The sequence below is a fragment of the Solea senegalensis genome, linkage group LG5, assembly GCF_019176455.1.
Source record: "Solea senegalensis isolate Sse05_10M linkage group LG5, IFAPA_SoseM_1, whole genome shotgun sequence".
Lineage (NCBI taxonomy): Eukaryota > Metazoa > Chordata > Actinopteri > Pleuronectiformes > Soleidae > Solea > Solea senegalensis.
The window spans coordinates 11,471,779-11,495,920 of NC_058025.1; the positions used below are offsets into that span (position 1 = coordinate 11,471,779).

Genomic DNA, 24,142 nt, shown 5'->3' on the forward strand with positions numbered 1-24,142 from the left:
ACCATAATATAACTTTAATGAAAAAAAGTATTGGCATGAAACTCGATCTTTCAAGCACGTCATAATGCATGCAGTTACATGCATAAAATATATAGTGCATAAATCAATAAAGCGGGTGCATTTACATCAAAAACTGTTGATGTTCGTCTGGACTTAGAACATTCTCCAGAATAGTGATAGATTTTACTGTGTAATATTTGCAATAAAGGAAGGCTGCATATGCATTTTCCTCATAAGATCATTTGGATTAACCCTTAGTGCTCAAGCGGCACGGATCGGTGCACCCATGGTAATTTGTCGTGGGAATAATACACAACTCCTTTTATGGACATCCTGGGGGTGTGTGTTTATAGGTCACATTTGTCTTCTTATGTTGATGAGTCAAAGTTCTGATTAATTTTATATTGCATCTTTAATAGTGATTAAAGGTAAACGTTTTTACATAGTGATGGAAAGAAGCAGCCAAAATGCTCTGTGTTCTGAGCTGGAAACAGAGAATCCTCTGTTTATATACTGATAAAGTATATTCATCACTGAGTATATTTAGATGATGTTCATATTCATCACTTTGGAAAACAGCAGATAGAGGAGAGACCTTAATTGACAAAAATGTACTAATGAAATTGGTTGTGTGCTAAGTCGATGCTAAGTAGCTTAAAAGAACAAAATTGGGGAATAATAAATATAAATGTGCTTCAGTAATGCTTTGGGGACATTGTTAGTACTTAACCGTAAGTACTTTCTCCACCACTGCGGCTTACCTGCAAACAAGTGTCTTGTTTTCATTTCCTTAAGGGTCATAACAACTAACCCTTACATTATGCAGTCATGAAAATGATATTGTAGTTTCATGGGGTGGTTATAATTCTGTGCAAATCGTGTGTCAATGATATGCTACTTCCACCATATTTTCAAGGTCAGTTTCGGACAAAAGGCATCGGGATCATAAAAATGAATACAAGATATATTGGGCAACATATTTTGAGTGAATGAAAGAGAACGCTGCGAAAGTGTGTGTGTGTGTGTGTGTGTGTGTGTGTGTGTGTGTGCGCGCGCGTGTCTGTTATCAGTGTACTAAGCTCTCTGAGCTGTTTTCTCCTCTTTCTTTCCTGCTGTTTCACAGAAACAGCTAGAAGCTATGGCCCCATGCTGCTTTTATTATCTCTGTCTTCTCACTCACTCTCTGTCCAATCCTTTCTTTCCCCCCTCTCCTTTTCCTGCTTTCTTTTCCCTTACTCTCTCTCTCTCTCTCTTTTCTCCGTGCTGTTTTGCGCTTTACTATAATTTCCACTGACTGAAATCGGAGAAAACAGAGGCAGATAAAACCCGAGCTTGAGAAAGCAGTAGAGGGAGGCGGAAAGCGATGGAGGGATGACGATGGAGGTTACCTTGAAGAGGACGGGATAAGTCAACGGATATTGGGGGGGGGTCACAGTGAGGAGAAAGATGATATGAATCCCGCTGTGCCGTTGTCTTCCACTTTCTTGCTCGCGCCGACTCTCTCTTCCTTTGTGTCTCTCAACATTTTCTGCAAGGAAAAAAAAAAGTTAACTTGAGTGCTGAAACAGTGTTCCTTTGATCCCGGGGATCCAGATAAAGGAAAACAAAAGTTAAAATGTACAAAGTAAAGTTAGAACATCAGTGAAACAAGCTTGAAAGTTTGTGTCAGACTGCTTTTTTGTGTGATATCTTGCACAAAAAAAAAAAATCTATTTCTACATTGCTTTTGTTAAATGGATTGAGGGAGGGAAAACCATATAATGAAAGAATGAATTAAAAGATGATTGTTTTGTGTTATAAGACATTTAGGGGCAGCGGTAGTTCAGTGATAGAGTGAGCTGTCTTTCCACTGTCGGGAGACAGGGAATCGTTGTAGGTTCGATTCCCGTCTCCGCTAGTCTACATGCCAATGTGTCCTTGGGCAAGACATGTAACCACCGCGTTGCTTCTGACAGCTGTGCCGGCAGCGTGTGTATGAAGTGTGAGTGAATGGGTGAATGGCAAAACAGAGTAAAGCAGCTTTAAGTGTTCATCAAGACTAGAAAAGTACTATATAAATTCAAACCATGTACCATTTTCCACCTGTGGTCCCAGCTTGCCTCGGCACGGCACGGTTTAGGTTGGTTTTCCACTGCAAAATACAGTAGTACCTACTCAACGTGGGTGGAGTCATCACTGCACGCAACACACACAAACGAGTGACGGGTGACTTGCAAAGCAGTTGTTTTCAGTGTAACTGAATCATTGGAATCTATTTGCATTCAGAACCTTGGGGCACACGTTCACACCAGTTCAGCAGAGTTCCACCACCCTACATCCGGCAACATGGCACATCGCATTCAGCTGCTTCAAGCTTGAATTCAGGGGAAACCCAAATCCCCACCAAACATTATGGTTATGACTACGTGTTCTTCATTTCCTTTGCCATTTTATCTTGCATGTTGTCCTTCCCTCTTCCTCTCGTCCACCGCTCACATTGACATGCCCACTAATGATGAAATGGTGTGGAAGGAAAAAAACAAACGTGTCTTTGTTTCCCGGGCTGGGACCTTTTCAGTTTGCAAAGTTCAAAATTTGGCTGGAGAATCAGAAACGTGCTGGAACTGCGTCAGTGAGAAAGGGCTTGCATTGTCTACTCACTCTCATGGAGCTTCGTGTGGAGACTGGGCGAGCTGGTGAAGGTCACAGGCAAGGAGCAGGAGTTCACATTTAGGGTGGGGGCAGTGGGATGACCTCTAGGGGTCACTGAGGTCAGATTCCAGATGGGAGGAAGAGGCAGGATTCCCTTAGTAGCTCCACTACATTTTAAAGTATTCTTAAAGGAATACTAGTAGTAGAATTAGTAGTAGTATTTTTGAAAAATTGTGCTTCCCAACCTCAGTTTCCACTGAGTTGAGAAATATCTTCATTCTTTTCTTTGTTACGTGCTCACCAGTGACACTTTGTCCTCTTAGCTTAACTGTTAGCAAAGATGGCGGACACTGTTTACATTCTGGGAATGAGGTCCTGTCCCCCTGTGGGTCTAAAATGTGCGGAATTAGAGTTGCAGTTTCAAGCCTCGGACTAAATGACCAAATGTCACTGGTGGCCATGTAACAAAAAAAGAATGAAGATATTGAGGTTGGGAAGCGCAATTTTTCAAAAATACTACTACTATTTCTATTCTAGTAATACAAAGCTAAGTGCTAATCGGTGAATTTATTCCAAATTGCTGCTGGTGGTCTCCACTAGATTCCCCCCTAATAACAGCAACATCAACATAAAAAAACATGTGAATTATAATATCGCTAAGATAATGTGACTTAACCAGCATCATTATCTAGATTCCACGCTGTACTGTTAAGGGCATTCCGAGGGTTTGGCTTAAGCAACATGCTTATGACCTCAGTGTATCTCCATCCTCCTTGAAATGTGCTAACAACATATTGTGCACTCGGTTTACTTACTTTGTCTCCATTAGCCAAAGTGTGAATGGTTATTAGTCTGCTAGCACTGACCTGTGACTCCACTGCTACACACACACACACACTGTACACGGTTGGCACATAACATATTGGCTTGGGTGATTTGTGACCTCTTTCCCTCCTTTGCTGCCATCTCTCTCGTATTGATTTCTCCTCATCTTGTCCTACATCTCTCCCTCCTAATGTTACTCCTCTCTCCTCTTCTTCCTTTTTTCTGGCTTCACTCCCATTATCATCTACCTCCTTTGCTTTAGCTCTCTCATCATTGTAGTGCTCCTCCCAGGACCCATTTCTTATGCTTTCTGCGTTTCTCTTTTATACAACGGAGATTTATTGAAAGTAGATACAATATATAATGGCGTTTATCCATTATACAGCGCTAGCACTACTCAGCTCGACTCGACTTTTTTGCTTTTTCCATTAGGGTTAGCACCTGGTATCAGGTACTTATTTAGTACCTGCTCTGGCGAGGTTCCAAGCGAGCTGAGCTCAGAGATCGTCGTCACTGGAAGAGTCGTGAGCGCGACGTCTGACGCAAGAATCGATAGATTGCAAGACAATAAAAATGACAGAAAAGCAAATGTCAAAAAGTGCAGGGCATCTCTTAAGGTAGCTTTCTCCACCATTATCCCGCTGTAAACTCCCTCTTCTTTGGCCAGGTAACTTCCACGCAAGTTTCCCTCATTTATCTGAGTAGTGCTGCCACGAGGAGACATGAAGTAGTGACACCTGGCGAATCTATATGTATAAAACTTCACAGTGGGTGTTTATGTTATTGCTTCCATCCCCTGGTTGTATTTATAGTGACCTCATGTGTCATTTGTCTAACTCTTTCCCTCTGTGGCAGTGATGAAATAATAATAATAATAGCCGGTGTTGACTTTTTCTGCATCCTCTCTTCCTTTTCCCAAAAGGCCTGTCTGTTTGACCTGTCACTGATCACATTTAAACACCACAAAGAGTGCTTTTATCCCTGCTCCCTTATCTCTCGCGTTTTTCCAAACCATTTAGCTTCAACATCCCCTGTCTCTGTTTTCATGTCTGCCCCTGACTCATTGGCTTTCGTCTGAATGTAAATTCCCTCTAGCTTTTTGGTTGGACCTCAAAGGGAGGGCGACATAAATCTCTGTGAATGAAAGACTTCTTAAGTGACCGAGTGAGTGACTTACTACAACATTGTTCACTGATTGCTGGAACACCACTGCGTGGCCAGCAATGTACTGTCCAACGCCAAAGACTAAGAGTGATCAAAAACTCTAGATCAGTGCCAGCTGTCAGAATATAGATCTATTAAACACATTTGAACCATCCATCCTTCCATTTTCTACCGCTTTATCCTCCACATGAGGGTCGCATGGGGTGCTGTACGATAAGAGTACACCCTGGACAGATCGCCAGTCCATCACTGGGCCACATAGAGACAAACAACTCACACTGTCACACCTACGGCCAATTTAGAGTGTCCAATTTACCTAATCCCTTAATCTGCATGTTTTTGGACTGTGGGAGGAAGACAGAAAACCACACACACACACACACAGGGAGAACATGCAAACCCCATGCAGAAAGGCCCTTGTTCCGACCGGGTCTCGATCCCGGTGGTTGATGAGTAAAGAACAGTTTCATCTTCCTCATCATCAGGTATAACATGAGCGGGCGTGTGCAGAATGTTATGAACACAGACATGAAAAGAGCTCTGAAACGTAGATGTATTCTTTTGTGCACGTTTTCACATTTGTCAAGAGCGGGCAAAACACATTCACCACACTGTAGTGCGGTTACACTCCGGCTGACAGGGAACCTTTGTTATATGAAGTCACAGTGCAGGAATAAAAAAAGAAATAACGCAGGGCTGTGTACCATTTTGTGATTGATAGAGAGATTTGTGACAGTATCCACTTGTTTTGGTACTTGTCTTCCATTTTTGTTCTACTTCTTTTCTCTCACCTCCTGACAGTTGGGGTTTTGTTGAAGTGAAGCATTGTCAAGCTGTAGAGACCGAAAATTCCATGCTTGTCTGCCCATAACAGAATGATGTGAATTCTCCGAGCACTCTATGTAAACAAAATAAGAAATCAAGTGATGTGGGGCTGTTTCAGGCCCCTTCTGCCCGACCACATTAAATGCGATGTGAGCTTTGCATTAGCGAGCCATGGAAACTATTCTTTATTAGTTTCATCTGTCTTTTATCTTCTCCCTTTGATTTGACGTGTGTTCTGAGGGGAAAGAGGGGGGAATCTGTTTTCATGCAGGGTGCTGTGACTCGTTTGCGGTGTCAAAACATTTGTGCGCTCTTTTCCCCCAGCTAATGCACACATGAAGCTGCAGGTGTTTATTTATTTATGTATTTATGTATTTATTTTTAAAGTCATTGAGCTTTAGATTTGTTTCCTCATTCCATTCCAGATAGTGTCACGCTGCTGCATGTTTTCAGTCTGAAACACAATGTGACCTTTTGTTTTCCACTCCTTATATATCCTATTATTGTTGTGTTGTTCCATCCCTCTGCCTGCTTTGTACTTGTGGTCCAGGTATGGGGATGTTGCAGGTTTCTCTGGCACTGCACTTCTCTTTTTTTATCTCATTGAATCTCATTGACCTGTTTATAGGCCAACCATTGCCCATCAATGGACTTATCCCTATTAATTGAACGAGGGTTTTTATTTTTACATGTGCAAATAGCAAGGATAAACAATAGAACACGGGAGGATTCACACATCATCGCAACACTGCGGCGCGGCTGTGAACAGTGTGAAACTTCACAACATGTGCAGTACACTGGCTTTCACACTGTTTCCTTCTAATATCCCAGCACAACATTCTGCTTTAGCAGCGTGTGCGCCGGGGATGGGCGCGCTGTTTACAGCATGCAAGCAGATGCTGGCATCACACCTGCACGCGTGCCTTGTCACTCTTTCACACTCTTTTAATCCACTCCCATAAACAGCCAAGCCCTTCCTTTGTTTCTATTTGTTTTTTAATCCCCTAACACCGAAGCCTCATTATAAGAACCACTTTTCCAGAATAACTTGGCAGTTATTTACAATTTACTGCATGTTAAAATAGTGTGCTAACAATTTCAAATAAAGAAAAACAATGTTATTAAAAAAAAAAAAAAAAACACTGTAGTGTTAAAGTTGAAACTTGACCGGTACAAAATAAAATTTTTGTTTTAAATAAACAAATTTTTCACAGCTTTCACAAACCGTTGTCATGTTTCCAATGGCACAAACTGTCACGTAATTACGATAATGCAAAGCGCACGTGTGTCGTCTTTGGGAACGCTGGGTGTTGAACTGCAAATCACTCAAATCACCAAAGAAGTGCTTTAGCATTTAGAGGTTGGCTGAGGGTTGTTTTATATAATACTAACAACTATTACATTAATCCTGAAGATGTGCCGTTTTAAATGATGTTTTCTTTAGAGGTAATTCTAAAGAAGGCAAACAAAAAAATGAAGTAACCTGAGTTTTTGTTGCAAGGACGAGGTGTCAACCTTGAACTATTTACCAAGACGTGCTACAAAGTTCCTGCATAACTTACCAGGTTGTGCTTCCTGTAGCTTCCTGCTCGGAGAAAGCAACCTCATATGCAATGCATTTCACTTTTTCATTCAGAATACCCAAGGTGATTCTGCTGTCCCATATGCATCAGTGTTATTCCCTAAGCAGTGGTGCAGTCCAGGTGAATGCACAAACTAATGTACATGAATCTGCTTGCTCGCCACTATATATATATTTCTTTTTTTCTTTCTTTCTTTCCTTCTTTCTTTCTTTCTTTCTTTCTTTCTTTCTTTCTTTCACTGTCACTGTCTGCTAACTAGTTGCCTCTTCTCTGGTTATATAATTGCCTCTTTGGTTGCCATTTTCTTAGCTTCTGCCTTCCTCGCTGTTTGCCTTGCTGTTTAATTTTAGTCACAAAGGTCTCAAATTCCCGTTTATTGCTAGTTTGCTTAAGCAGCGATGCTCATGAACAGCATTTGTGCTTTGCCCTTATAAGGTTTCTCCCCTCTGTCTTGTTACCACTTGTTGTGCCAACTAAATGCCTTCCACAAGCTTCTTTCTAACTTTTTTTGCCTTACTTTTCAGTTTGCCCTCCAGGCTATTTGAATTGCCATGTTTTTTTGTATTTCTTTTGTTTTTTTTTTTCTCTCGTCTCATCTCTTCTTACCAACCTTTACTTTTCTCTAACTCAGAAGCCATGTCTCCTCCTCTCCTGGCTAGTTTCTATGAACGCATGTGTTGCCTTTCTTACTCTTTGCCCTTGTGGATCTCTGTTTTGTTATTTTGCCAGCTTTTAAGAGCCTGAAGTCCGACACAGTCCTTCTCACTGGATTTCACCTTTTCCCCTCCGTTCTGTCCCCTTTGCCTTATGCTGGCTTCATAACTATAAGTGGCCTTACAGTTTTTTTTAGTGGCAACAATTTACTGAGTCCTCTTATGTAATAGGCCCAAGTTTGTGGAGTTCCATAGAGAATGTTTCTTGGCTCACAGTTTTGCTGCTGAAGCTGAAATAAACTGTCAAGATGTTTTTCTGCCCATCCAGTCCCAGTTCCACTTTTACTTAAAATCTATTTTATTGCCTTTTCTTTTCCCTTTCTGTTTCACATTTTATTGCCCTTCCACCTCTTACTCTTCTCTGCTTTCAGTGCCTTTGTCATGTTGCTCTCTACTACTTTTACTAGTGAATTGTTTCTTCCGTTTCCCTTATCCCTTTATATCTCATCTGTGAGCTTATTTTTTTTTCTTCTCATCTTTCTCTTCCTTATTTCCGTTGTCACATATTTCCACAGGGAGTCTTACTTTTTCCTCCTTTCCTGCTTGCACACACCTGTGTTTCACTTCCCCCCCCTTATATTGTCCATAATTTATAAAATGTCTCCCTAATTTCCCGTTTTCCTTCGCAGTCCCTCTCTATCTGTGCTCTTTTGCCGACCTATCAGCAGGCTGCAGAAAGTTAAACCTTGGGCTTAATCTTTCCATGTAGCCGCTCTCTTAACACCAGAGAAAAGAGGGAATCGGAGAGCTGAAGGAGATAAGTGGAAGAAATGCAAATAACAAGATCACCAAGTTTGTATTAAATCTGCAGTCAGTCCGCTCAGTGAAGTGCCTTGGATTTGTAAATTGCAAAAGATATTGTACGCTTATCCTCTGCCTGCTTTTACTTTCTAAGATATTTTTTACTATTTTGACTTTGGCTTCTTAGTTAACACAAGAGTCCTCTCTCAAGTACAGAGACCCCCTAAATAGACTTCCACGTCTGCAGTGGCTCACTGAAAGAAATTTAATTTGTGGCCCCCTAGCTTTTTTTATTTGCAAGGAAATTCAAATTTCTACTAATGCGACTGTGCTTCTGCTTTGCTTTTTACAGGGCTGGTGGTCAGAGAAGCCACTATAGAAATAACACGGCTGCAAGTCGAGGAGTACTTTGGTCTCGAAGATTACTGGTGTCAGTGTGTGGCCTGGAGTTCTGCTGGAACCACCAAAAGTCGCAAGGCATTTGTCCGCATTGCATGTGAGTACAATACGGCATCCAATCTGTGAAGTATTTAAGCTTATGTTCTGTGTGAGAGAATGGGCTATTTCTGGCTGTGTGATTAGTATTTGTGAATGGAAAAACAGATTGCATTTATTCATGATGTTGCCAGTCTTATTATTATTATTAGCACACATTAATTCATTTATTTGGACATCCTTAAAGGAATACTTCACTGATTTGCATTTAGCTTTGTATTACTAGAATAGGGGTAGTATTTTTGAAAGACTGTGCTTCCCAACCTCAGTTTCCCCTGAGTAGAGAAATATTTTATTAAATTTTTTGTTATTTGCCCACCAGTGACACTTGGTCCGAGGCTTGAAACTGTAACGATAATTCCACACTTTTTAGACCCACTCGCAGGGGGCCGTAAACAGTGTCCGCCATCTTTGCTTACAGTTACGCTAAAAGGACCAAGTGTCTAAGAAAAGAAAAGAATGAATTTCTCAACCCAGGGGAAACTGAGATTGAGAAGCACAATTTTTCAAAAACTTCATCCACATGAAACCCCCCCCAAATCACTCTAATGCTGAAGTACGTATGCCAGGCCTGTATGTGGTGCTGTAGTTATGCTACAGCAAAACTGAAGAATAAGACATTGAGCATGTGCGCTTTGTACACGCTTTTTTTAAATATACACAACACGCACTATGACATCATCATTTTCCCAAAGTAGCAAGGATGCCATTTGAAGATTTTCCCACAAGATGTTATTTGGACTTGTTTTCATATGGGAAAGTCCCTAAACCTGTTAGAAATTCTGCCATATTATTACCAAGTTTTGGTCTACTTTTGAGGACTACTCATGACTACTGGTCATTTTTATGCCATAAAAGGTCGTTAAAAGAACACATACACACACACTCGGATAACACACATACATTACGATGTAAATGTCATTTCATTTTATTTGAACACATCCTGAAAATATGGGAAACATAAACAAAAACAAAAAAGAAGGTATTTAGTGTGACCTACCCTTAGAGACAGACAGGAGGCAGAGCTGGAGAGGCTGAGATGTTCGCTGAGAGTGACCACAATGGACAGGATTAGAAATGAGCTTAGGAAATAAAGTAGGAGAGGCAAAGTTTGGTCACATGTAGAGGAGAGATAGTGATTATATTGGACAAAGGATGTTAAAGATGGAACTGCTGGGCAGGAGGAAAAGAGGAAGACTACAGAGAAGGTTCTTGGGTGTTGTGAAGGAGGACATGAGGACAGTTGGTGTAACAGAAGAGGACACAAGGGCCAGGGCAAGATGGAGGCCGATGATCTGCTGTGTTGACCCCTAAAGGGAGAAGCTGAAAGAAGAAGAAGGTGTATTACTTAAATCTCATTTAAGAGTAGCAGAATCCACCAAAATGAAGAAAAAAAAACAATGATGTTGAATTTGCTTTATGAGTTTTCGTATAATACTTGAGGCTCACGGGTTAAAACTTGTTAAGTTCAGCCTCCAACCTTGTTTCACAACGGCTGATACACAGAGAGTGGAAACACAGCTCAGTGATTTAAGCCCATCATCAGTAGCTTCCTGTTACAGTCTGGTGAAGAACTTAATAAGACAATTGGGAGTCTGACTATAAGGTCACCAGAAGAACACAGGGCAGAAAAAACCCCAAACCACACTCAATATCAGTCTAGCAGTGATCACATGGGAAAATCATTTTATGATTGCTAAACCCCAGCAACAGCCCAGAGGGGAAGCAAAAGTTGGATCCAGTTGTGGATGACTTGACAATCACTTGACAGCTCTTCAGCGACCACGCAGCGAGGGAATTTAAATGTTTAATATAAATCACCTAAACAGCCGCGTTTGTCCTTTCAACGCACGTCTCGTACAACGTACGACTGAACTGTTCCCTCAAAGCTTCTTTCACCGACGAGAGAATTGAATGCACATCAGTACTTTTCCACTTTTCCCAGCAACATTTGCTCCGGTCAATTTAACTGTGTCAGGTTATTGAAGGGTCAAGCAGAAAGGAAACGCTGTCCTAATAACAAACCCAGTCCCACCACTCCGGTTTACTTGGCCTCAGAGAGCGTGCCTCTGCCTGAATGAAGTGGGGACTTGAAGAGACACTCAACAACTGCACATAGAACAGATAATATCACTCTAACAGACACACCGCCTCAATAAGTTGATGTCCCTGGTTGGTCTGCAGACGTAAATCCATCATGATGACCCTTGTTATTCACTCTTGCTGTAATTAAACATTCACAGACCTCGGTTGCTTAGTTTATTTATGTATCTACTCACTCAATTTATTTATTTAATGTACTAAAATACATCATATCTTAAAGTGGACCATGTATATACACTCAATACGCAGCAGTGCTTTTGTATACAAAAATAAGCTCATTAGTGATCAATTTAAAACACTCTCTGTCGAGTTGTCTACCATCTAGGAATGTTATTCTGTCTGTCAGCCGCATGACACAGTCAGGAATATCCCTCTAAGCTCTGTTAATAACATTCTCAGTTGGAATGGACCCTCCTCGGGGTGCAATGAAAGCTGTGTGTGTGTGTGTGTGTGTGTGTGTGTGTGTGTGTGTCTCTGCCTGAGTCGTGCTCAGTGACAGATGCAGGTATATCAGAGGTAAACATGAGCATAGACACTAATGGCACAGAATCCACACAGAACACATCACCTGGGTATATACAGTAGATAAATGTTTCTTATTTGTCCAACAGAGTCCTGTTCATTATTTTATAAGACTACTAGAATATTTGTAGTATATATTACTTCTGGAAGCTAAACAGTGTTTCTGGTCATATTTTCATGTATTTTGGACTATTTTAGACTTCCCAGTTACTCAATGGAAAACATATCTCTTCATTAAATGATAAATACCTTATTTATTTCACACACACACAAACTTGTTTTTATATCTTCAGACACATCATAGATGTCATGCATTGCCTAACCTTAACCCTCACAACCAAGGGCCTAACCCTAACCCTGACTTAGTGTAACTCTAATCCTAAAAACACCTTAACGTCTTAACCCTGAAAAAGCACTTTAAGGTGGTGGGGCCCGGACAAAATGGCCCCACAAGGTAAAACATTTACAGAGCCCGGGTGGGGTCATGGTGGGAAATATTTTTAGACTTAACTTTTGCATTCCCTTGCAATCGCTCCCTACCTAGTATTGCTAAGGAACACACAAAGTATTGCAAATTAATGCAAAATGTATTTTAAGGGAACACTATATTATTGCGAGGGAATGCGAGAAGTATTGCGAGGTATTTTGAGGGAACGCAGAAGTTCAGTCTAAAACTATTCCCCACCAGGGCTCTGTAAAAATGTCCTCACAAAGACATAAATACACACACACACACACATTTTCATACAAGTAAGACCTCTGCTGAAGGTAGAAGCCCGGTGATTGAGGATGTCTCAAAGAATTCTTGAAAAGGTCCAATAGATACCAGGGAGGAGAAAGATGACAGAAAGCCTGTGTTGTGTTACCCCCCTCCCTTCTCTTCAGATTTCTTCATTTTGTGTGTGTGTAGTGTCTGTTGTCTCTCTGACTTTGTCTGTCCCTCTGTCCTTCACATTCTGTCTTTCTTTAAGAACAGCGATTCCTCCCCTCCGATCCCCTCCCCTCTTAACCAGATCTGATCAGGCTCAGCCCCCTCTTGTGATAACCTTTTACTTCAAATCGACCCAACCTCCTGACCTACCGTGCTTTCGGCTCCTGTTTGGATCTCCTGTTGTGATTAAAATGCTTCCTGGCAGCTCGAGCTTGCTGAGCAAAGTGTCTTTTCTACCGCACCGTGCAACAGCAATTCAGCATTTCTCTCCCACACACACTCGTCTTCTCTTCCCACTCATTTTCTGATTTCTCCTCACACTGTATCCTCCCCTTTTTTTTTTCTTTTCTTCATCGCTTGTCGCTGATTGACAGATTGTCTCTCTCTCTCTCTCTGTCAGTCGCACTCTTTTCTGCGAGTCTTTTCTTTCGCAATCTCCAACGTCTTCAGGAGTCGGAGTTAATAGTTCAAGGTAGTAACTAAATAGCAATTTGTCTCTCGATAATTACAATCAGCGCTTTGGCTGTGAAAGTGCCAAACACATAATCAGCGATATAAAATCTTGTCTCGCTCTTTTTTGGAGCAGGGCACTTTAACTGGGTTATGTGTGGTACACACAGCTTGATTCAAATACTTGAAGGAGACGAACACAAACAGTCACACATTCGTGTGAGGCAAAGAGTTAGGCAACAAAATGTTCTTGCAGTTGATTAGCAATTCTTTAAGAGCAAATTCATCTAATACACCCCCTTGACTCACCCTGACCTCATTACAGCTACTATAATCACGCTATTTTAGTACTTGTTCTGGAGAAATTCCAAGCGAGCTGACCTGGTACTAAACGTGATGTCGACAGACTGCCGGCCACTGATTGGTCAGAGAGTGTCATGATTGGAAGATTCCGAACTGTAGATCAGTTAAGAAGACTTCAAAATCCTGAAAACGTGAGTTAATCTTCAATTTATATCAAGGATGTCTGAAATCTCAACATTTAACAGAGGAGTCTGGTGTATTTAGCGACAGCACTTCCCCTTCCACTGTCTTTCAGTTCAGTGACTTTGTCAGACGGAGTTCTTCAAGAGCTCTTTAAGAGCATGAAACCAAAATGACCTTTTACTAAATGGGGAAATGAAAAACAAAAATCATTAAATCAATGAAAAGGGAAAACGGATGTGCAAATAAACGGAAATCGGGAAACAAAATGACTGTGTAATACAGTTTTGCGACTTTGCATAGCTTATTTTGTTGTGACCCAGGAAGCACTGAGCGATTTTGTGAAAAATAAATCTAATGATTCAGTACACCGAAAATGACTGCTTTGCGAGTCACTAGTTTGTGCGTGTCGCATATAAAACGACGTCACGCCAGTTTCATGCAGCCGTGTTATAATGACCCCGCCCACTTTGAGGAGGTACTGTAGCAATGTAAAACAATACCAAACCGAGTAGAGTCGAGCCGTGCTGGAAAAGTGGAAAAGCACCTTAACTTTCTTAAATGTCAAACAAACCTTTGGGGTTTACGATGATGGATCAATATGTTGTTCACCCTGTTGCTAAAAGTCAAACTGGTCCCCTCAAAGATATAAGGACATCCCTGCACACACACACACACACACACACACACACAAATGTCAGATGATGGCGATTCGTTCCGTCATCTTCCACCGCAACATGTGTGTGCATAGCAATCAGGAGTCTAGACACTCTGTGTCGCAGCGATCCAAGCGTCTACTCGTGGGTCAATTGGAAAATGTGTGTTACTGAAGTCCTTCTGTTTTGTTTGTGATGCAAATGTCACAGCTGCATGTGCATAGGATTTCCCTCAGTCCTGGAGAAACCACGCCGACTATAATCACTGATTAACATCAAACTCCTTCACTTTCATTTAGGTTTGTTTCAGAAGCACTGCCCAAAAAAAGAAAAGAAAGAAAGCTAATTCAAGCCAAAAAGTAAATAATGTGTTGTACCTGCAGTCACTTACTGTCGGCTTGAGCAGTAAGTGAGCTAACCTTTCTAAACTGACCCAACAAGCACAGTCCAAATGACTTTTTGGCACGACAAAGGCCGAGGCTATTGTCTAATTGAATGTGCCAGTCAGATTTGAACAAATTGACTGGGCTGTTTACTCACTCTGACACGAAACCTTGTTTTTCTCTGATTGACGTAATTAAGTGCATCTGGGTTTGAGAGAGACGTCATGGGCACAAATACTGAATGTAATTAATACTGAATGTGTAAAAGCCCATGGATTGAAGTTTGCATTGACTCGCACTAAAAGTAAAATCCAAAGGTCACCAGTAGTTCAGGAGCCTGTTAGTTTATAGTTCACTGTAATCCAGTCGTCCTCCCGTGTGAGCAAATCATCGTCGCTTACCTGCCTGTGGATGTGAGCGACCTTATCTGATGTCGGGGAGCTGATCACAGGTTGTGAGGTGTTGAAATGACAGGGTGGAGAGCGCTGGGGAAAAACTGCTCTTAGTGGAAAGAGACTTCTTAAGGTCACTTAGGAGAAAAGGACTCCCAATAACCACACTGAATGTTGCTGTTACACCAGAGGTAACCAACTACGTTCATTTATTCAATTTTGTGACGTCGCTTGCACTACTCTGGCATTCTGAAGACATCCGCGTTAATGACTAAACACCATTTTAGTCGGCGGACACACAGTATTGCCATTTGCGTGGCGATGCAGTTAAATATTCATAGCACAAGTAAGCGGCGAATTCACACCATGTAATGACTTTCTTTTCAATAGACACAGGCAGAAACTAAACACTCTCGTAATTATACTCGGCTGATGAAGAAGAATGTGTTTTTAATCGCAAACCATGTACATTTACCCTGTTTATTAAATATTATCTTTCTCACCCACATCATTTGCTTTGTTGCCTCAGCCAGACGTTTTGCTGTTTAGTTTGTGTTAATGTCCAAATGATACTCTCTAAAGGAGACTATTTTCCTTCCTATTTTCCTCCCAAGCATCTCGCTTTACTCTTTATTGAAACTGTTATGATTTGGCATGGGTAGCGGGACTAATCTGATGTGCCAAAGCACATGAAATGTGCTTATGTAGAGGTGCCCGAGGCTAGAGTCCGGTTTGTACTTGTTGCAACGCATCTGGCGTGAGCGTGTGCAGGCCACGAATGACGCCATCACCGGTGGCACACGAGGTACAGTGTGGCTCCACAAGTTTGTCGCGGTGCGATGTTTCGATGATTTCTTTTAGCGACGCACAACTGTATGTGCCAGAGAAATGAACACGTGGTTCTGGAGATGGTTCTTGGCAGAGAAGTATTTATGGAGTAATACCAAACCAAGGCAAGAGGTTACATGTAAGCTTTTCTCAACGATTTAAAGGAAAAATCCAGAGTGGAAGACCTTTTCGCATAATAACCAGTTCATATTTTGTGTTGGTATCACAATCGCGTCCGGGGACGACAACATTTCACACGAGACGTCACGTCAGGCCGCATTTTAAATACCAAGAAATGTACTCCGAATGAACTCCGAACACACACACACAAGTGATTCACTGTATCAGTGTACCCACTAAATATGTCCGTTATGGTCAGACGTTTTCTTGTTGACTTCCTATTCGTCCAGACTATGTTGTCTATTCACCACTCTGCGGTTCAGAGCGCATTGACACGCGTCGCTCACCGAGCATAAACACCTCTGCGGCTGCTCTTACTGAGCGCCCTGTCTGCAGAAGTCCGTGCCGTGGAGCCTCACACGAGTATAAACAAGGCTTAAAAGGATGAGGCAGAGAGAGCGAAAGGTGCCGTGAATGGATGCTAACCCAGCTTTATTTTTATAAATAAAGGGGGTTCACACTCAAGAGCACTTTTTTTTTTATTCCCCTTTACAAGGTTGCCCTGTGCACTTTTCAGCACTGTTCTACAAAAAAGAAAAGTTCTTAAGTGAATTTATCTTTGCTTTTGTGATATTTATGATGCCGGATAGTGTTATCTGCTGTTTGGGAGTGAAGTGAGGTCAGTAAATTGATGTGACACAGCTGTTTGTCCTCTCCTCTGCACATATTTCCCTCGGGCACGTATATATTTGCACTCACACATGAACACAATGTCACATTACTTTTCTTTTCTTTTTTTTGTTCCTCTAAAACACACACAGCATTTCACAGTGGTGTAGTGTACGTGATCTGCAGGTATACGCCGTATACCCACTACAAAAGGCGTACAGCAGTAACACACACACACACACACACACACACACACACACACACAACACTACTGCTACCAAACTGGGAGAACTGTGTTTCTCACCCCACCACCTCCCTCTTGAGTGTGTGCGCATGTGTCTGCGAGCGTGTGTGCTTGTTCATTCCCCTGAGCAGTTTGCTTTAATCTCCTTTAATTTCATTCTCAATCTTTATGGAAATCAACTCTCTCAGCCAACTCCTCATTTCTCCATCTCCCTCAGTAATTAAGAGCTGGAAATTGTTCCTGGACTCGGCTGGCATGAGAAAAGTGTGTCTTATTCCCTCATTCACTTCCTCATTCTCTTTTTATGTGTGTGATTGTTTTGTTTATGTTTTTTTTTTTGCACATGTCGTTACGTGTGTTTCTCTGTCCCACTGTGAGTGTTGTACCATTTTGGATGCGGCCTGTGCTCTCTGTGCATGCATGTATTACTTGTTGTTGTATGTCTCCGTTTCCCGAGTGTGTTTTCATCCCGGTGACAGTATCTCTCCGTCTCTAACGCTCTCTCTTTGTCTCCCAGTGTCTGCCTGTGTACGTGTGTCTCAGTGTGTCGCATGGACAGCCATGTGGGGGATTTAGTGGACTACGGCTTTGGGTGATTACTCCCATAATGAACCATCATGTTCTGTTCTGGCTGTCATCCCCCACAGGGATTGACTGTATTACCAAGTTATCGTTCAGCCTCAGCAATATACCTTGTGTCTTCACGTAGCTCTCCTCACCAATGCACATTGAATCTGATAAATTAAACCTCATCATCGGGAAGGACTGTTTGTTTGGTGAATCCGAAAAGCTTTGCGAGTGTTGTAAAGCAGACAGCGTGATTATCTCAAGCGCCTCGTTCCTGGGTGGCAAACTGTCTCTTACCGCTCATGAGTCTGCAGCTCATCATCATCATCATCATCATCATCATCATCATCATCATCATCATCCTGCTGCTTTTATAATATATCTTTTTTTTTTTTCCAAATTTAATTGAAAACTGGGTTCAACTGCCCCTCAAGTTGGCTACAATGTAATTCTTTGGTCTCATATTTGTCCTGAAGTTAGTTCTGGCATCACTGAGATCACAGTTAAAGAAGCACTGAGTCAGGCAGAAGTGTGTTTGTGAAGTTGTTAACATTTGACTCTTAGACTAACTAGTTTAAAGGAATACTTCGCCGATTTGCGTTTAGCTTTGTTTTACTAGAATAGGGCTAGAAAAATTATGCTTCCCAACCTCAGTTTCCCCTGAGTTGAGAACTATCTTTGGGGGCGGGGCTAGATAAGCTTTTGCTTCTCCCGCTTTCCCTTTCGGTTATGTGTATTGCGTGAACTACACTAAGATGATGATAACTGACATGACCGAAATAAACATAGAAATAAATAAATAAATAAATAAATCTTCATTCTTTTCTTTGCTACGTGCCCACCAGTGACACTTGGTCTTGTTAGCATAGCTGTTAGCAAAGATGGCGGACACTGTTTACATTCTGGGAATGAGGTCCCGTCCCCCTACGAGTGGGATCTACAAAGTGAGGAATTAGCGTTGCAGTTTCAAGCCTCGGACCAAGGGTCACTGGTGGGCAACAAAAAAAAGAATGAAGATATTTCTCGACTCAAAAACACTACCACTATTCTATAATACAAAGCTAAATGCAAATCAGTGAAGTATTCCTTTAACTAACAACTGTCCATCCATCCATGTTCTACCACTTTATCCTCCACATGAGGGTCGCAGGTGGAGCTGTGCCAATCTTAAAAAGGTGGGGTACAGCCTGAGAAGTTTGGACCACATACATAGACTCACTCTCACACCTATGGTCAATTTAAGAGTGTCCAGTTGACCTAATCCCCATATTGCATGTTTTTGGACTGTGGGAGGAAGACGGACTCTTACTGGAAACTATTGAAATAATTTTTCTGCATGTCATTTGACTTTAAAATGTTCCATTTAGCCGCCCGGCCCTTGAGCATACATGTGTGAATGTGGGGGGAAATGATTAGTGGTTACAAATTCAAATGATCTAAAATTACGAACTGAACACTAGTGTGTCGTTGTCTGGATTCAAACTGCTAATACTTTAGTAAGCGAGACGCACGCTATCTCTTCCCCCTTCTTTTACGATAAGACTGGTATCTCGATGAGAGCGATGTAATCAAAGCCAGATTGATGGCCACTGGGTTTGATGGACTGCATATTTTGAGGGAGATAAGACTGAGTTGCTGACATGAATTGATATCCAGAGTGTGGCAAATGTGATGAAAAAAAAAAAAAAAACTTAAATAGGCAACAACTAACAGTAATATCCCTGGTTTAAACATCAAAAATAAAACATAAACAGCGATATTACCATTAAAACCTGATGGTTTTCTTATAAGCGTCATTCCTTGGCCTCTGCAACCTATAACCATGAATGAAAATCTTCTGTAGTGCTCTTTCTCTCATCTCACTCTTCATTTTTCTTTCTGTCTCATCTTTCAAACTCCTGCCGTCAGCCTGACTTTCACCTCCTGTCTCCGAGCCACTGTAAAGTGACTTTCCCCATGAAAAAGCCCAGAAAGAAACTCACAATTGGCCAGTTCAGCATTAAAAAAACGCTCCGTCTACTGAGTGTCATTGTCTGTGTGTCCACAAATAGTGCGCCACAGCTGACAGATAAGGTGATTAAGAGTACACCTGGGAACCAGGAGAGTGAAAGGACACAAGGATAACACACACACACACACACACACACACACACACACACACACACACACACACGCAGGACTGGGCTCGGCTATAAAAATGTTGTGAATGATTCTGAAAACTAAAGGACGGCAGACGATGGATTTATCCTTTACAGCAGCAGCAGCAGCAGCCACCCTTCAGAAAGTATCTTTCTAACTCTTCAAAGTGAAAAGTTTTTTTTTACGTTTTTTTATTTATACCAAATAAAATCAGAACTAGAGCTACAACTAGCGTTTGTTCTCATAATCGATTAATCTGCCAATTATTCTCACGATTAAAATGTTGTGGATCAGTGTTTGTCAAACCCGGAAATGAGGATGTTCTTGTTTTGTCCACAAACCGAAAGGATTCACTTTTAATGATGTCTTTGCGATCAGAAATCTGGTTTTAATAATGAAAAAAAAAGCTTCAAACCGGTTTTATCGATCATCAAAATAGTTGACAATTCGTTTAGTGATCAATTAATAACCGATTCATCAAGTAATTGTTTCAGCTCTGATCAAAACGTCACAAAAATGTATCCGCTATCATATGTAAGTCATTAATCACCTGTTTTTGTATGTATAGCTGCGTGCATCTGTCTCTTTTAGCCAGTTTGTGTGGGTGGACAGTTTAGATTTTCTTGTTTTAATCTTCCAGCCGCTATTATAAACATCGGAGTTTAAACAGGTACACCGGGGAAGGATTTGTAGACCTAAAAGTTGAGAGGAATCACATCACAGCCACAAAAAACGTAGGAGTTCTTTTTGTTTAAATCTTAATGCCCATGTGTTCTTATTTAGGAAGCCATTGCAGCATAAGTCCTGCAACACTGCCACCCTTCTCAAGTTACACTTGGTTTTATGGTCTTTTCCTTCAATGGCAGGCTAATTACTTGAAAATGAGCTCAGCTGCAAATATCATGGAACATGCACGCAGTGTCGTGGGAAGGCTCATAGAAAATCGACTCAATCGACAAGTGAAATCGGTCGATCCAAGAGACAAAACGACAGTATTGACAGAGGAAACCCTCGACCGACAGAGATTGGCAGCTTAACATAAACCGTATTCTCTGTCTCTTTTGAAATCTCTCCAAAACAATTGAGCCCTTTGTGTTGAAATATGTAAGGAAGAGTGACAGAGAGAACAACAATGTCTGTCGCGTAATCACTAACTCTATTCATCCCCCTGAAACTTTGTCTATTCCCTCCGATGTTGTTTTTATTTAAATGTCTGGCTAATTGTCTTCCAGTCTGCTACCGTGAGCAGTTCTTTTTTTTTTTTTGCCTTTCTTCCTGAAAATGAAAACAGCCAAGTCTTCAGTGAAATATTCAGTGAAAGAAATGGCAGTGCATTCCATGCTGCTTTGTAACGCTGTCATTTATCACAGCGTGTGGACCATTAGTGTGAATCATTTATTGTCTTTGGCCTGCCTCAGATCCCCGAACTCTGGCAAATCCATATGGAACGAGAGCAAGGTTAAATATCGTGCATAGTGATTGAGAGGCACGCATGAAAAACAAAGCTGCCTGTGTTTCACTTGTGAAGCCGCTAAAGTGCTTAACAGTGTGATCAACTGTGTGTGTGTGTGTGAGCAATAGCTGACTCTATGGATGTGTCGCTAAGTGTTTTTGTCTCGTTAAGAACATCTCTTAGGAGACAGGACAGGCGACAGAAGTCAACGTATGCATGGCTAACTTAACCCCCAACTCCATAATTACTGTGTCATTGTTGCCGTGGAAATGAGGTAGTGAGCGCATGCAGGTCACGATTACATGGCACCGTCTACAAAATGGTGCCCGTAGTCGCTGAGACATGGGATGTTTTGAGGTTTTTTTGCAAAATGGCCTCCCACACTTTGGTTTTCAGTGAAATAATTATTCTCATCGCTGTTGTGTGTCATCATGCTTCCCGAGTTTAGGTCATTTTTTATGTGAGTGTTCTCTGTGGCTCCTCGGGTAAACCATTGTACTGCCACTATCAGTTAGTACTGTGTGTGTGGCTGATCTGTAATAACTGCCAGGTCATACTATATGAACTAAAAGTAGCAGTGATTTACGCCCTCTTGTACTGTAAGTTGCACATGTTTTGCTACGAGCAGACTTCATACAATCTCAAGCAAGTTAACATGGTTACTGTCTTCTTCATTGTCTCTTTTGAGAAAGTATGACCCGGCTCTAAGAGCAACAACACAATGGACCCGAAGACCGAACACACAGATTGTTTTCAAAGTTTCAGGTTCTGACAGAGACGTTTGTCTCAAGTCGTTCAGTACTCAGAGTTTCTTGGCGGGGGCATGGACAGACAGTTTGATCTGGCATGAAAGCATAGTCAGGATGAACGGCTGAGCTTGGCAGGCTCCGGCCAAAACGGCTGGCATGAGATCCAATTCAGTGGAGCACAACAAGTTCAGGTTTCAGATTTTCCAAAAACCAAAATAAGAAAGTTGGCATTGGTAATTGGAACACAGAGGTGAACACTCATCTGACAAAAATCTTGATGGCTGAGCTCGTCCTTATATAATGAGTTTATGTGGTGTGGACCGATAACATGGAGACGCACGTTGACATGCGTCTTCACATCTTTGACTACTGGAGTGACTTGAGACTGGATATGCCCTCCACTGTCCTTATTGATCATTACACTTCCTGTGTCTTTGTCTCTCTCTGCTTAGATCTGAAGAAGTCATTTGAACAAGAACCTCTGGGTAAAGAAGTATCTCTGGAGCAGGAAGTACTGTTGCAGTGTCGTCCTCCGGAGGGCGTACCAGCTGCTGAGGTATGTGCAACTCCATAATTAACCTCCATTGAATGTAAAAGCGAAGTATGCCGTAAGATTGTGAGTGAAGGCCTCTGGAGCTGAATGAGGTTAAGTTGAAAAAAATGGAAATAACTTGAAAGTCTGGGAGCAAAGTCAGTTAATACAGATTTGACACTTTGTGGAATTGCCTGAAACGGTGTATGACAGACAACAGAGCAGAGTGGTTTGATGGGTGCATGCACCGCTTCACAGACTGCAGTCAGAGATGCAATAGAGCCCTGAACAAGAAATGTATCCTGACCATTTTTTTTTTAACCAAGTTTTGGTAAAAAGCATGTTGATACGAACCCAATACCTCCAGCCAAAAAAACAAATGAGATTTAATATTAGTGAAAATAAGTGTCACGCACCCGTTTAATCTGGGATAATTCAGTGTTTAAAAACAAGTTAGGACACCTCAACACAAGCAGAGACGTGTATTTTGCCGACATAGTAACGTACCATAATTTGACATGTGTTTTTTTCTCCAATGCGAGGATTTGTTTTGCATTGCACAACAACAACAACAGCATTCGCGTTGAATCGTTACATACATACATCTTTTTTTTTTTTTGACTGACAGTTTCTTGAAAGCTCCTCTGCTCTGAGGTAACAACGATCCAAAGATCCAAAGTTTAAACTTCGATTTAAATGTCCCCAGAGAGCCAATTTGAGATGCAGCACAAGTTTCCCCCAAGAAATCCCAGTGACAGAGGAGGTTTATTGGAGACTGTATTCCTGTTATTCTAAGGTTCCACTCCTCCGTCTCACTGTATGACTAAGCTCTGCACTAAATGATGAATGGATTGCCGCCTGTCCTTCAGAATTAATGAAAAATGCTGCCGTGTTACTTTTCATTAGTGCAGATAGCTGAAGTGAAGTGCGGTTGCAGTGAGGAGTAGCACACGGTTACAGTGCCAGTACCTGACGACAACACTGCAGTACTAGTGACCAGAGATGTATAGTGACGACAACAACAATATCACGACACTACAACAGTATTGTGTGGCTCTAGCACACTGACAATTTATGCACTCATCAAAACGGTAAACATCCACTCTGCCAAAGCCACGAGGCCCATAACTACAGCGACAAAGGTCTTCATTTAAGGATTATTTCTTACTTCTTTGTTTGGCTGAGTTCCCACCGGAACGGATAAAAAAAACAACAACATTTCATTTTGTCGGTCAATGGGGAAGAGTGGCACAGCACTTGGAGAAAGCTGCTCCACTGGCTAAGGTGTCTCTAAATCAGGTTTTTGCTTCTTAAGGTTTCATAGTTGTTTTCAATTGCATCTAAGTACACAGCTCCCCTGAGGTAAGGTGAAGGAGAGGTGGAGAGAAAGGCACTTTGATGCACCAGCATATAAAGTGAGACGGAGTGTGAGTTGTGGGAGTGAGGGGATGAGTAAGAGGCACAAAGAGAATGAGACAGAAGGACGAGTGGTAGGCAGTAACAGACTGATGTTTACCTTTTCTTCCACCTCAAACAAACGATTTGCTCACAAAAATGTGAGTGTAGTTTAAGGAAACACCTGTGTGAATGCGCTGCATTTATGCACAATGCATACTCACAAACTAAGTGCTGCTGTGCACTAACCCACTGATAACTAAGTGCTTTTTTTGCCCCAGTCTGTCCAATTTGATATTTTCCATTCCTTTCTCCTGTCATAATGGGATCTCAGACTAAACGGATTGGTCCGTCTCTCCTGTCTGCTGAAGCTGATTAGGGATTTAGGTTTAAAGCCTGCGGATGACCTCAGGTTGTAGCCTTGACTCTCTTTTTTTATCTCTTCACTTTCTATTTCTCTTTGTTCTTATCATGTAGATTAACTTCCTCTATTTTCCCTACTCTCCGTTTTGCTTTATTTTACACACACACACACAAATTCTAACACAA

The 24,142-nt window shown here is 41.6% G+C and overlaps 1 protein-coding gene across 1 annotated transcript in view; it reads left to right on the top strand.

Moving 5' to 3' along the window:
• LOC122769435 (netrin receptor UNC5C-like) overlaps positions 1-24,142 on the top strand; it is a 170,365-nt gene that overhangs the window by 87,200 nt on the left and 59,023 nt on the right. The window contains exons 3-4 of the mRNA XM_044025955.1: positions 8,835-8,978; positions 22,119-22,222. Coding sequence (XP_043881890.1) covers positions 8,835-8,978; positions 22,119-22,222 — 248 coding nt within the window. The remainder of the gene's footprint in view (positions 1-8,834; positions 8,979-22,118; positions 22,223-24,142) is intronic.